At 46.5% G+C, this 14236-nt stretch overlaps 2 protein-coding genes across 2 annotated transcripts in view; both read left to right on the top strand.

Moving 5' to 3' along the window:
• Positions 1-9916, top strand: part of CELA1 (chymotrypsin-like elastase family, member 1) — an 18821-nt gene extending 8905 nt beyond the window's left edge. The window contains exons 7-8 of the mRNA XM_011930640.1: positions 8667-8816; positions 9899-9916. Coding sequence (XP_011786030.1) covers positions 8667-8816; positions 9899-9916 — 168 coding nt within the window. The remainder of the gene's footprint in view (positions 1-8666; positions 8817-9898) is intronic.
• A 4016-nt stretch (positions 9917-13932) lies between these two features.
• Positions 13933-14236, top strand: part of BIN2 (bridging integrator 2) — a 65243-nt gene continuing 64939 nt past the window's right edge. The window contains exon 1 of the mRNA XM_011930641.1: positions 13933-14095. The gene's annotated coding sequence lies outside the window, so the exon portion shown is untranslated. The remainder of the gene's footprint in view (positions 14096-14236) is intronic.

Genomic DNA, 14236 nt, shown 5'->3' on the forward strand with positions numbered 1-14236 from the left:
CCTGCCTCAGCCTCCTGAGTAGCTGGGATTACAGGCATGCACCACCACGTCCAGCTAATTTTTGTATTTTTAGTAGAGACAGGATTTCACCATGTTGGCCAGGCTGGTCTCGAACTGGCTGGTCTCGGACTCCTGACCTCGTGATCCACTTGCCTCTGCCTCCCAAAGTGCTGGGATCACAAGCATGAGCTACCACGCCTGGCGCGTGCTCTCTCTCTCTCTGTGTGTATATATATATATATATTGTTTGTTTGTTTGTTTGTTTTGAGACAGGGTCTCACTGTGTTGCCCAGGCTGGAGTGCAGTTGTACCATCATGGTTCACTGCAACCTCCTGGGCTCAAGTGATTTTCCCACCTCAGCCTCCCTAGTAGCTGGGACTATAGGCACATACCACCACACCCAGCTAATTTTTTGTGTTTTTTGTAGAGACAGGGTTTCGCCATGTTGCCCAGGCTGGGATTATTACATTTATTAATGGTAAGGAAAAAAAAATCAGAATAATAATATGTCATGACACATGAAAATTATATAAAATTTCAGTGCCCATAAATAACATTTCATTGGAACACAGTCACAGTTGCTCATTTACAAACTGTTTATGGCTGCTTTTTTTTTGAAGAGACAAGGTCTTGCTCCATCACTCAGGCTGGAGTGCAGTGGTGCCATCTTGGCTCACTGCAGCCTCAACTTCCTCGGCTCAAATGATCCTCCCACCTCAGCCTCCCAAGCAGCTAGGATCACATGCACATGCCATCACACCCAGCTAATTTTGTTTTGTTTTTGGTAGTGACAAGGTCTCACTATGATGCCCAGGCTGGTCTTGAACTCCTAGCCTCAAGCAATCCTCCTGCCTTGGCCTCCTAGAGTACGGGGATTATAGGCGTGAGGCACTATGCCCAGCCTATGGCTGCTTTTGTACTACAACACAAAGTAGTTGCAACCAAGACTGTATGGCCTGCAAAGCCTGAAATATGTACTATTTGGCCCTTAACAGAAGAGGTTTGCCGACCCCTGGGCTAGAATAGAAGCTACCACCATACTAGGAAATGTCAAGAGGCAAGACTAGAGAGGCAAGCAAGAGCCGTACAACTCAGGGCTTCAAATGCCAGGCTTGGGGACATGAACCTTATCTCTTGGGCATTGGGAAGCCATCGAAGACTTCTGAACAGGGGACTAGTACAACCAGATTCACCTTTTAGAAATGTTCTTTAGGCATGTTTTTGAAGAAGGCAAGAAAGGCAGGGAGATTGCCTAGAGAGCTATTGCAATGATCTAGGCAAGAAGTTTGAGGGCCTGAATTAAGGCAGTGGTGACAGGAACCGGAGGAGGGAAGGAGTAGGATCTCGAACAACAGTCAAGCATCTGGTTTAAGTGATTTGGGGGAGGGCATTGTTGCCCTGAGACAAGATTTACAGAGTTTGAGAGAGAAGATGATGAGTCTGGTTCCGGACAAGCTTTGTCTGAGATCTATACCTGAGATTCAGGTATAGCAACTGGTAAGAAATTTGTTGTCTTTTGTTTATTTGTTTGTTTGTTTGTGTTTGAGTCTCCCTCTCTCACCCTCAGGCTGGAGTGCAGTAGCGCTATCTCAGCTCATTGCCACCTCTGTCTCATGGGCTCAAGTGAGTCTACTACCTCAGGCTCCTGAGTAGCTGGGATTACAGACATGTGCCACCATGCCTGGCTAATTTTTGTATTTTTAGCAGAGATGGGATTTCCCCATGTTGGCCAGGCTAAGTCTTGAACTCCTGACCTCAGCCTCCCAAAGTGCTGGGATTACAGGCATGAGCCACCACGCCTGGCCAAGAAATTAGATAGAAAGAGTGGGGCCTCGAGGAAGAGCTGGGCTAAAGATACCCACTGAGAACAAATCAGATCCCATCCCAGGGAAAAACTGTTGAATGAGAAAAGAGCAGTGGGTTGGGAAAGAACTGTCAGAACATAAATACTTGAGTGTTTCAGGGATAGGTGGAGGACAAAGAAACCACTAGGATCTAAGAAAGGAGAAGTAGATGTAAGATAAAAATCTGGTAATAAGGGTATTATGAAATCTCAGGAAGTACTTACGGATATCACATAATAATACAATTCACCCAGAAGCCACAGTAGATAAGAGCTGAAAGTGGCCACTCTGGCAATTGTAACCTTGGCAAGAGCAGTTTCAGTGGAGTGGTGAGGGCAGAAGCTTGTCTGAAGGATAAGGAATAAAGAGGCAATAAGAAATATAACTGGCCGGGTGTAGTGGCTCATGCCTATAATCCCAAGATTTTGGCAGATTGAGGTAGGAGGATCACTTGAGCCCAGGAGTTAGAGACCACCCTGGGAAACACAGGGAGACTTCATCTCTACAAAATTTTAAAAATTAGGCGAGGTGCAGTGGCTCATGCCTGTAATCCCAGCACTTTGAGAGGCCGAGATGGGCGGATCATGAAGTCAGGAGATCGAGACCATCCTGGCTAACACGGTGAAACCCCGTCTCTACTGAAAATACAAAAAATTAGCTGGGCGTGGTGGCAGACGCCTGTAGTCCCAGCTGCTGGGGAGGCTGAGGCAGGAGAATGTCATGAACCCTGGAGGTGGAGCTTGCAGTGAGCAGAGATTGTGCCACTGCACTCCAGCCTGGGCAACAGAGCAAGACTCTGTCTCAAAAAAAAAAATTAGCTGGATGTGGTGGAGTGCACCTGTAGCCCCAGCTACTTGGAAGGCTGAGGTGGAAAGATCACTTGAGCCGAGGAGTTCGAGGCTGCAGTGAGCTATGATCACACCACTGCACTCCAGCCTGGGAACAGAGTGAGACCCTGTCTCAAAAGAGGACAAAAAAAAAGGGAAGAACAAAAATGTCTGGTAGCTTTAAGGACAGCAAGTCAAGGAGGGAATGGATCTTCTAAGAGAAAAAAATTGGCCGGGCGCAGTGGCTCACACCTGTAATCCCAGTGCTTTGGGAGGCCGTGGCAGGCGGATCACAAGGTCAGGAGTTCGAGACCAGCCTGGCCAGCATGGTGAAACCCTGTCTCTACTAAAAATACAAAAAATTAGCCAGGCATGGTGGCACGTGCCTGTAATCCCAGGTACTCAGGAGGCTGAGGCAGGAGAATTGCTTGAATCTAGGAGGCAGAGCTTGCAGTGAGCCAAGATCGCGCCACTGCACTCCAGCCTGGGCGACAGACTGAGACTCCGTCTCAAAAAAGAAAAGAGAAAAGAAAACTGAGTGCATAAATAGGCAGAAAGGAAAGAATCCTGTAGTCAGAGAGAGGTAATAATAATAATGGATGGCACAAGATCCCACAGGAGAAGAAAGATATGGAACTAAGAGCACAGATGGAGCTGGCTCTGAACAGGAAGAGGGATACCAGATGTGTACACAGACATGGAAAAGTTTGCAGGATTTTTGCAGAAAAGGTAGCCGAACATTGACAGGTGTTCTACATTACTGCTTGTAGTTACTCATGAACTAGGAGGAGTCAATTTGACTGCTGAAAATGGAGGGGACAGGGTTGTATGGGTCTGGAAAAGTTAATCTGAATGGGAGGACTGTCTTCCAAGATGTTGCTGATTGGTTGTTTGGAGACCAGACTATGACCACATGGGTATATGATTCACTCTGTTTTACTCAAAGACAATTTCCTGTATGATTGGGGTAAAAGGACAGGATTACAGATCAACTGCAAGGTCCAAACTAGATGGAGGAGAAAGAGAAGCTGGCAGGAGGCTGGCAGGCTGGCTGAAACTATAAAATGAAAGGGTCAGGCCAGGCACCGTGGCTGATGCCTGTAATCCCAGTGCTTTGGGAGGCCAAGGTGGGCAGATCACAAGGTCGGGAGATCGAGACCATCCTGGCTAACATGGTAAAACCCTGTCTCTACTAAAAATATAAAAAATTAGCCAGGCGAGGTGGCAGGCACCTGTAGTCCCAGCTACTAGGGAGGCTGAGGAAGGAGAATGGTGTGAACCCGGGAGGCGGAGCTTGCAGTGATCAGAGATCGCGCCACTGCATTCCAACCTGGGTGACAAAGCAAGACTCCGTCTCAAAAAAAAAAAAGGATTAAAAAGTTTTTTGGGTGTATGAGTGCAAAGAACCATGGAAATAAACTAGCCAATTCATCCTAGTTTGCCCTAGACTTTCCTGGTATTAACATTTAAAAGTTCTGTATCCCAGGGACTCTACCTGGAAATAAGGGGGAAAATAGAGAGACTAATGCATAATGCAACCTCTTCTAGGCCCTCATCAGCCAGCTTCACCTATAACTTCCTAAGATTTAACTTTTCTGAGTGAATACACATGGCTGTGCTCTCCCATAAACCCTGAGCTCTAAAAAAACGAGTATTTTTCTTCTGGCTGCCACTCCAAATTGACAATTCTCAGAGGTAATTGTGTCCCCAGGTCCCTCCCCACTGGAGTTTCTCAAATACTGTGTCTTCTGGGCTTTCAGAGTTCTGGGTCTCCAACCCTTCTCCTCAGACTGGATTCACTTAGAATCTCCCATTTCAATCAGCCCATCCCTACTGAGTTCTCTTCCAACTATTCCTTCTGCTCTAAAATCCTCAGCCCCACCCTCCAGCTCTCCAGAGGCTTGGTCTCTTTTCAGGTCAATTAGTACAAGACAATAGTATTATATACAATTCATTTATCTATCATTCCTCTAGCCCCTGAAATACTCTCCAATCCCTAATAGAATTTAGGTGGAAGAGACTGTTTTGTTTTGAGTACAATAATCTAAAGAAAACATCCTTTCCTAAATAGCAGTTAGGGTGGAGTACAGGTAGCTCCACTTTAAAATAATTACCCCTGGCTGGGCACGGTGGCTCATGCCTATAATCCCAGCACTTTGGGAGGCTGAGGTGGGAGGATCACTTAAACTCAGTAGTTAGAGATTAGCCTCAGCAACATAGAGAGACCCTGTCTTTGCAAAAATTTAAAAAATTAGCCAGGCAAGGTGGCGAACACTGTGGTCCCAGCTACTTGGGATACTGAAGTGGGCGGACTGCTTGAGCTGAGATTGAGAGTGCGGTGAGCTATGATCATACCACTGCTCTCCAGCCTGGGCAGAGGCTCTGTCTTTAAAAAAAAAAAAAAAAAAGTTGGGCTCAGTGGCTCATGTCTGTAATCCCAGCACTTTAGGAGGTCACAAGGGGTGGATCACCTGAGGTCAGGAGTTCAAGACCAGTCTGACCAACATGGGGAAACCCCGTCTCTACTAAAAATACAAAATTAGCCGGGTGTGGTGACTTATGCCTGTAATCCCAGCTACTTGGGAGGCTGAGGCAGGAGAATTTCTTGAACCTGGGAGGTGGAGGTTGCAGTGAGCTGAGATTGTGCCATTACACTCCAGCCTGGGCAACAAGAGTGAAACTCCGTCTCAAAAAAAAAAAAATTTAACGGGGCATGGGGCCGCACGTCTGTAGTCCCAGCTACTCTGGAGGGTGAGGCAGGAGAATCACTTGAACCCGGGAGGTGGTGGTTGCAGTGAGCCGAAATGGCACTACTGCACTCCAGCCTGGGTGACAGAGCGAGACTCCTGTCTCAAAACAAAACAAACACACATACAGAATTATCCCAATTTGAAATTTTGGTCTCTTTCCCTAGTTTTTTTTTTTAAGTTTTACTTTTGTTTGTTTTTGAGACAGAGTCTTGTTCTGTCGCCCAGGCTGGAGTACAGTGGGGTAATCTCAGCTCACTGCAACCTCCTCCTCCTGGGTTCTTGTGCCTCAGCCTCCTCAGCAGCTGGGATGATAGGCATGTGCCACCATACCTGGCTAATTCTTTTTGTATTTTTAGTAGAGTCGGGGTTTCGTTATGTTGGCCAGGCTGGTCTCAAACTCCTGGCCTCACATGATCCGCCCACCTCGGCCTCCCAAAGCGCTGGGATTACAGGTGTAAGCCACCACACCTGGCCCCAAGTTTTACTTTTTATTGTAACTTAAGTTGGCAAATAAGATTATGGAGCTCAATAATGGAAAAGAATAGCTACTCTAGTTCTCCCACCCCACGGGAGGCCACTTTCAACTCTTCAGCTGATTCTTTTGGTGTCTACATCTATATCTTTAAAATTACATACTTACACTGCTATTTTTCAGTTCAGACATTATGGCAGATGTGATTCTCTTCATTTTTTATATACATGTACCTGCCCTCCAAGCATGACATTTTCTGATCACCACCTCAACCTCTCAAAATATTTTGGTTAGATCAGCATTCGGTATTTACTATGATTATACAAAATACTATTTACAACAAAATCGTGTAATATATTCTAGGTTTACTTTTCATTTGCTGCATAACTTTTTTTTTTTTTTTTTGAGACAGGATCTTACTCTGTCACCCAGGCTGGAGTGTAGTAGTAGACAATCACAGCTCACTGCAGCCTTGAATTTCTGGGCTCAAGAAATCCTCCCACCTCAGTCTCCTGAGTAGCCAGAAAGACAGGCACATGCCACCACACTCAGCTGATTTAAAAAAATTTTTTTTATAGAGATGGGGGTCTCGCTTTGTAGCCCAGGCTTGTCTCAAACTCCTGGCTTTAGCTTAAGCAGTGCTCCTGCCTCAGTCTCCCAAAGTGTTGGGATTACAGTCCTAAACCACCATGGTCAGCCCTCACTGCACAAGTTTTCAATTTTCCCTGTTAATAATTATCTTTTTTATTTGCTTAATATAGTCAATTTTTCATTAATTCAACCCCACACACTCTCCACTAATTTGTTAAGTGACCTGTATCATCTTCTCTTGACCTAGTGGTCTATGTGGATCTATTTGCATTCATTGTGAGGGACACTTAATGGGTGGGTTTTCCTGGAAACTCCAGACCTTTGATCCAGAAAATGTTGTTTATTTGTTGATTTCCTCCCACTCTATTTCCTTTTCTCTTTCTAGAATTTCTGTTATTCACATGTTTACCTCCTAAGCTGGTCCTCTTATTTTCTCTATGTCTTGTTTATTCTACCTTATATTCCAAGTCTTCTAGTCTATCATTTCTAAATCTATCAAATTTATAATTTCCAAAGGCTCTTTTTGCTGTCTGAATGTTCTGTTTAGTAGTATGCCATTCTTGTATCATGGATGCATATTAGTCGTGTTTTTTGTTTTGTTTTGTTTTGTTTTGTTTGAGATGGAGTCTTGCTCTGTCGCCCAGGCTGGAGTGCAGTGATACAATCTCAGCTCATTGCAATCTCCAGCTCCTGGGTTCAAGCGATTCTCCTGCCTCAGCCTCCTGAGTAGCTGGGATTACAGGCATGTGCCACTAGGCCCGGCCAATTTTTGTATTTTTAGTAGAGATGGGGTTTCACTATGTTGGCCAGGCTGGTCTTGAACTCCTGACCTCAGGTGATCTGCCCACCTCAGCCTCCCAAAGTGCTGAGATTACAGGTGTGAGCCACCGTGCCTGGCCTATTAGTGATGGTTTTATTGCTTGTTTTCTTCTCCCTACATAGTCTTGGTTGCCTTCATTTTTTATTTAGCTCCTTGTTTCTTTGTTTCAATCTTTATTTTTATATTAGAGGCATACTTTAGATGTTTAGTGATCCTTAACCATCTGCTTTTTTCAGAGTGGGGGTGGTATTTTTATCCAGAATGGGTGGGCTGATTGGTAGCTCTGAGCCTTAGATGGGGTTCATCAATAGTGGATTCTCTGTCAGGCGATCTGGCTAGGCCACTTTCGTGGAGGACCTCCAACGTCAGTATCCTCAGGTCTTTCCTCTTGGGCTGTTCAGTTTTGTTTTGTTTTGTTTTTTGAGACAAGAGTCTCACTCTGTCGCCCAGCCTAGAGTGCAGTGGCGCGATCTCGGCTCACTACAAGCTCCGCCTCCCAGGTTCATGCCATTCTTCTGTCTCAGCCTCCTGAGTAGCTGGGACTACAGGTGCCCGCCACCACACCCGGCTAATTGTTTTTAGTTTTTATTTTTAGTAGAGACAGGGTTTCACCTTGTTATTCTGGATGGTCTCAATCTCCTGACCACGTGATCCACCTGCCTCGGCCTCCCAAAGTGCTGGGATTACAGGCGTGAGCCACTGCGCCCGGCGGGCTGTTCAGTTTTGCCAGAGAAGTATCTTCCCGTTTTACATGTGGCATTATGGACCTGGCATTCTGGAAGCTGAGTAAGAAGGGAGGCAAGATCATACTCCATAAACCCAGGTTCCCGATTGAACACGTAACCCAATACATCACTTTCCTCTTCATTCCAGTTTAGTTTAGCATGTGTTGACTACCAAGTCTAAATACTTGGTCTAATTATACCCATTGGTGTAAAAATGCTGGGGATAAAGAAATTATTAGAATGCCCTATTTTTGCCACCCCAAGTTCAATTTAAGCCAATAAAAGCAACTGAACTTTAGATGTTTAAAGTTCTATGCTAGCATTGTGGAGAGGAAAGATCTTGGTAAGAGTTTTTGTCTCAGGAAGCTCATAGACATGTGTGGGAGGCAAAAACAAATTATGAAACCAAAATACAAGGCAGAACATGAAAGAAGTGCAGCAAAAGAGAAGAAGTATTGTGGTTGTTTAGAAAGGAAGAAGAGATTCATTTTGATTGTGGGGACATGAAGGAAGTGGAGATTTGCATTGGAACTTTAAAACTGTACAGAATTTCACAACCAGAGACACAGGGCGGGGGGAGTGCAAGCAAAAGCCCAAAGATCTGGAGTGTCAGGACTCTGTTTCTCCTCCCTGCAGGGTGATTCTGGGGGTCCCCTCCATTGCTTGGTGAATGGCAAGTATTCTGTCCACGGAGTGACCAGCTTTGTGTCCAAGCAGGGTTGTAATGTCTCCAAGAAGCCTACAGTCTTCACCCGGGTCTCTGCTTACATTTCCTGGATAAATAAAGTGAGTCCTCTCAAATGATGGGTTGAAATGGGGTCACCTGGAGACCCACACACTGGCTGGGTTGGGGAACAAAAGTTGGATGGACTGGGCAAGCCGTCATCTTCCTTACTACATTCATGTGTTTACTCCCTTCTCTTCCTTCCATAGCATACTTTCCCTCAATAATGCTGCCATCCTGAATTCCCTCCCCTCCACATACGCACAGAGCAGACTTCACTGTATTATTTATTGCTTAGGGTAAGACAGTGGCAACATCAAATCTGAACCAGGCACATATCAGTGCCTTCCTAAGTCGAAGCCCAGGGAAAAACAGGTTCTGAAAGGCCTGTGTACTCCTAGGCAAGGGAAGGAGGCACCGACTTCCTCTCCCACAAGGTCTTTCTAAGGACATTAGGATAATTTGCTCTAACTTTTTTTTTGAGACGGAGTCTCAGTCTGTCACCCAGGCTGGAGTGCAGTGGCTTGATCTCAGCTCACTGCAGCCTCTGCCTCCTGGGTTCAAGTGATTCTCCTGCCTCAGCCTCCCAAAGTAGTTGGGATTATAGGCATGTACCACCACACCCGGCTAAATTTTTTTTTGTATTTTTAGTAGAGATCGGGTTTCAACATGTAGGTCAGGCTGGTCTTGAACTCCTGACCTCAGGTGATCCACCTGCCACCCAAAGTGCTGGGATTACAGGCATGAGCCACAGCGCCAAGCCTACTCTAATTTTTGAAAGGTTTTACCACCTTAAATAATGCTTGAGAGTTAGGTGAGGCTCTGCCTACACTGACCTGGTAGAAAGGCCACACAACACATTTCACTGTGCCCTCCACCCTTCAAACACATTCTGGAGCCTTGTGTATTAATCTTGGCTCATGGCCATTTTAAGGTCTGTCTTTGCCACTGTGTTCTGGGTATGTACCTATAACACTGAGCTGTCCTATCACAGTTGAGGCTGACTTCCTGCCGCCCTGTCCTCCACACCCTGTCAACTTCCCATAAACCCAGTACAAAACCATACTTAACTTGGAACCCTGAGGAAATAAGAAAGGAGGTAGGCAGGAGTTACTGACTGTGGACATAACTGTCTTTCCTTCAGACCATTGCCTCCAACTGAACATTTTCCTGAGTCCAATGACCTTCCCAAAATGGTTCTTAGATCTGCAACAGGACTTGCGATCATCAAGTAAAAAACATTCTAAAAGACTATTGAGCCCTTGATAAAAAAGCAAATAAAACTGGATATACATGATCATACTGTGTCTATTTGTAATTAAGCCCTCCAGAGCAGGGGTCCCTATGCCTGATCATCAGTCACTGTCTCCCATCACCTCCAGACGGGACCGTCTAGCTGCAGGAAAACAAGCTCAGGGCTCCCACTGATTCTACATTATAGTGAGTTGTAAATTAGTTCACTATATATTATAATGTACACAATAAATCCAATGCCCTTGAATCATCTCGAAACCATCCCCCACCCTGGTTCGTGGAAAATTGTCTTCCATGAAACTGGTCCCTGGTGCCAAAAAAGCTGGAGACCACTGATTTAGAAGAAATGCAGTTATAGGATCCAAGTTGGATTTCACCACATCTGTGGGCAGGGTCTTCCCTTTGCTGCTACCTCTACCAGTCCACAACACAAACCCAGTGGGAGTAGTTTTATGTTATACATTTTGGGTTACTTTAGGGTCTACCTATCCACTAATCTGTCCATCTGCCCTATTCCTGTGGATATTTACTATATTTGAAGGCACAGAGTGCTTTAAAAAGTTCCCGAGTGGGCTGGATGCGGTGGCTCACGCCTGTAATCCCAGCACTTTGGGAGGCTGAGGTGGGTGGATCACCTGAGGTCAGGAGTTCGTGACCAGCCTGGCCAATATAGTGAAACCCCGTCTCTACTAAAAAAAATACAAAAATTAGCTGGGTGTGGTGGTGGGCGCCTATAATTCCAGCTACTCAGGAGGCTGAGGCAGGAGAATCGCTTGAACCCGGGAGGTGGAGGTTGCACTGAGCCAAGATTGCACCATTGCACTCCAGTCTGGGCAACAAGAGCGAAAGACCATCTCAAAAAAAAAAAGTTCCCGAGTGGGCCGGTTGTGGTGGCTCACACCTGTAATCCCAGCACTTTGGGAGGCAGAGGTGGGTGGATCACGAGGTCAGGAGTTCAAGACCAGCCTGGCCAAGATGGTGAATCCCTGTCTCTACTAAAAATACAAAAATTAGCTGGGCGTAGTGGCAGGCACCTGTAATCCCAGCTACTCAAGAGGCTGAGGCAGGAAAACTTGAATCCAGGAAGCGGAGGTTGCAGTGAGCCGAGATCGTGCCACTGCACTCTAGCCTGGGCAACAAAGCAAGACTCTGTCTCAAAACAAACAAACAAAAAAAGTTCCTGAGTGACTGAATGTGCCCTAACTTTCCCAGGTAGACCGTGGGTTCATCCTTCTTTTGTTACCCCCTTTAGTGCCTAAAACGAGTGCCCACTCCAAGTTTCTGGGTGATGGCAACTACTAGGATACACCAGAGATAGAAGTGTAAGATTAGGAGGCAGGGCAGATACCAGCAGACTAAGAAAGTGACAAATTAGAAAGGAGACTGGAGAAAATTGCTTGGGCCTGGGAGGTGGAGGCTGCAGTGAGCCAAGATTGCGCCACTGCATTCCAGCCTGGGCAACAGAGTGAGATTCTGTCTCAAAAAAAAAAAAGGAGACTGGAGAGCTAAGAATAGAAAAAAGGACAGAAGAGAAAATACTAAACAAAGAAAGGAAAGGGTTGAGGGGAAGAGGCAGAACAGAAAGGAAGAGGCGACAACATAGGGCCTCAAGCTAAGTGTGAATCAGCACTTCAAGGCTGGGACTAAAATAGGCAACCGGATCCAGGGTTCTATAAACCACAGAGAACTGGGAAACTGATAATTCTGCTGTATCCTGGCCAGGGCTCAGTCTGTTAGAGTGGCCTATGAGAAAGCAAAGGGGGAACTGAAAGGGGAAGGCTAAAAAGGATGAGAAGCAGTTTTTCATGTCAATCACTGAAGACCAGACAAAAAGGACTAGGATATTAAACATTACAGAAGGAGAAACTGGCTGAGGCAGACCCTGGAATTGGCAGGCTCAGCAGAGGCCTCTAGAATACTCCGTGTGCTCTAAGAGGCTGAGTCTGTTGCCATCACAGTTCCACCACTGAGGAGCTGGGTGACTGTGGGCAAGTCGTCAGCCCTTTCTGTGCCTCAATTTCCCTATCTAATTAACTTCTAAAGGTTGTTTCTTCTCTAACACTACATAATTTGGAGACCATCAATTTCAGTTTGCAAGATATTGGCACTAAACAGAGTTTCTTAGGAGACAGTGGCTGGGTTGCATTGCTGAGGATGCCATGTAGTCCTGGCAGGGACACAGGTATTGGCCTCCTTCTGCCAGTGACACACCTGTTAGCATTGCCATCTACCCTCAGTGTTCCTGCAGTACTGCTATTCTCCATGCTTCTCCCCACTTCCCCCCATCCAACATCAAGACCTTCCATTTTCGTCACCCTGTCTCTTCCAGGGCACCACCAAAGCTAACATCCAGAATAAACCCTAATCGCCTGGCAGGGCACAGTGGTTCATACCTGTAATCCCAGCACTTTGGGAGGCTGAGGCGGGTGGATTGCTTGAGCTCAAGAGTTCCAGATCAGCCTGGGTAGCCAGGAGTGGTGGCATGCATGCACCTTAGTCCCAGCTACTCGGAAGGCTGAGGTGAGAAGATCACTTGGGCCTGGGAGGTAGAGGCTGCAGTGAGCCCTGATGGCACTGCTGCACTCCAGCCTGGGCAACAAAGCAAGACCCTGTCTCCAAACAAACAAACAAACCCTAATCACCTATTGCCAGAAAATTTTGTATCCATCTCTACAAATGAATTAAGCACATTACATTATAATCACCTGATTACCTACCTATCTCCACCTCCAGACTTTAAGCATCTTTATTTATATACTTATTTGTATTTATTAATATTTATTTGTGGCACCATCAGGGCTCACTGCAGCGGCACCATCAGGGTTCACTGCAGTCTCTACCTCCCTTGGTTCGGGTGATCCCACCACCTTGGCCTCCCTGATAGCTGGGAATACAGGTGTGTGCCACCATGCCCAATTAATTTTTGTATTTTTAGCAGAGACAAGGTCTTGCTGTGTTGCCCAGGCTAGTTTCAAACTCCTGGACTCAAGCAATCTGCCTGCCCTGGCCTCCTAAAGTGTTGGGATTACAGGTGTGAGACATGGTGCCTGGCCAGACTTTATTAAGCATCTTAAGGTCAGGGATTGCATTTTATTCATCCTTGGTTTCAGAACACCCAGCAATGCCTGCTACACAGTTGATCTTGAGAGCAGTAATGACTGTTTTGGAGAAAGAAGAGGAACACAATAGCATACAAGGGCCTCTAATTTTGTGTCAGGCCCCCAGCTTCCCCCTCCACTCTTTAGGAAGTGTTATTTTGACCTTCTTCCCTTCCTTGAGGAAATTTTACCTGCACCGTAAAATGTGAGTACATGGTTCCTCCACGCCTAGTGTCCTAATCTCCAGCTATCCCCTCAAACAGGTCAGGGAGGAATTTTTTGGAGAACTTCTCCCTAGAGAAACAATAGTTGTCGTCTCAACAGCCCCACCCCAATTTGCACAATCTGTCTGTGTTCACATTCTCACATTCTGCATCCATCCAGTACACTGTACTCCAACTAGAAAAACTTGTTCTTCATCCCCGGCACGGGCGTCCATACTATCCTCCTCAGCCTTTTTTCAATGCGATCATTCCCTTGCCTAAGAACTAGCCCCCTACCCTGTTTCTATCTCCAGCTTTGTTGGTCCTCCCTTTTTTTTTTTTTTTTCACACGGAGTGTCGCTCTGTCGCCCGGGCTGGAGTGCAGTGCCGCGATTTCGGCTCACTGCAACCTCTGCCTCCCGGGTTCAAACAATTCTGTATCAGCCTCTCGAGCAGCTGGGACTACAGGCGTGCGCCACCACGCCCAGTTAATTTTTGTATTTTTCGCAGAGACAGGGTTTCACCGTATTGGTCAGGCTGGTCTCCTGACCTCAGGCGATCCACCCGCCTCGGCCTCCCAAAGTGCTGGGATTACATGCGTGAACCACTGCGTCCGTCTGGCCTGTTTCTCTCTTTCAAGGCAGGATCGGGTGTCCTGACCGCTTTCTGCACTCCATCCCTACCAGTTCCAGGCTTAGCGCCTACACCGCCACCTGGAACAAGAAACGCACTTTACATGGCGGCCTCGCATGCATACTGACAGAACCTAAACGTGTTTTCGATAGGGTAGGTCCTCTCGCTGAGTGGAACCCACACCATTTTCTACCCTGCGGTTGCAGTTACTTTCCAGTGCTCGGCGTGATGGGAACTGGCTTTCCGGAGCGAATGAGTTTGGGCCCACCGCTGAGGATCTGGTTCAGTGAGGCC

Source organism: Colobus angolensis, unplaced genomic scaffold (assembly GCF_000951035.1).
Source record: "Colobus angolensis palliatus isolate OR3802 unplaced genomic scaffold, Cang.pa_1.0 Scaffold87, whole genome shotgun sequence".
Lineage (NCBI taxonomy): Eukaryota > Metazoa > Chordata > Mammalia > Primates > Cercopithecidae > Colobus > Colobus angolensis.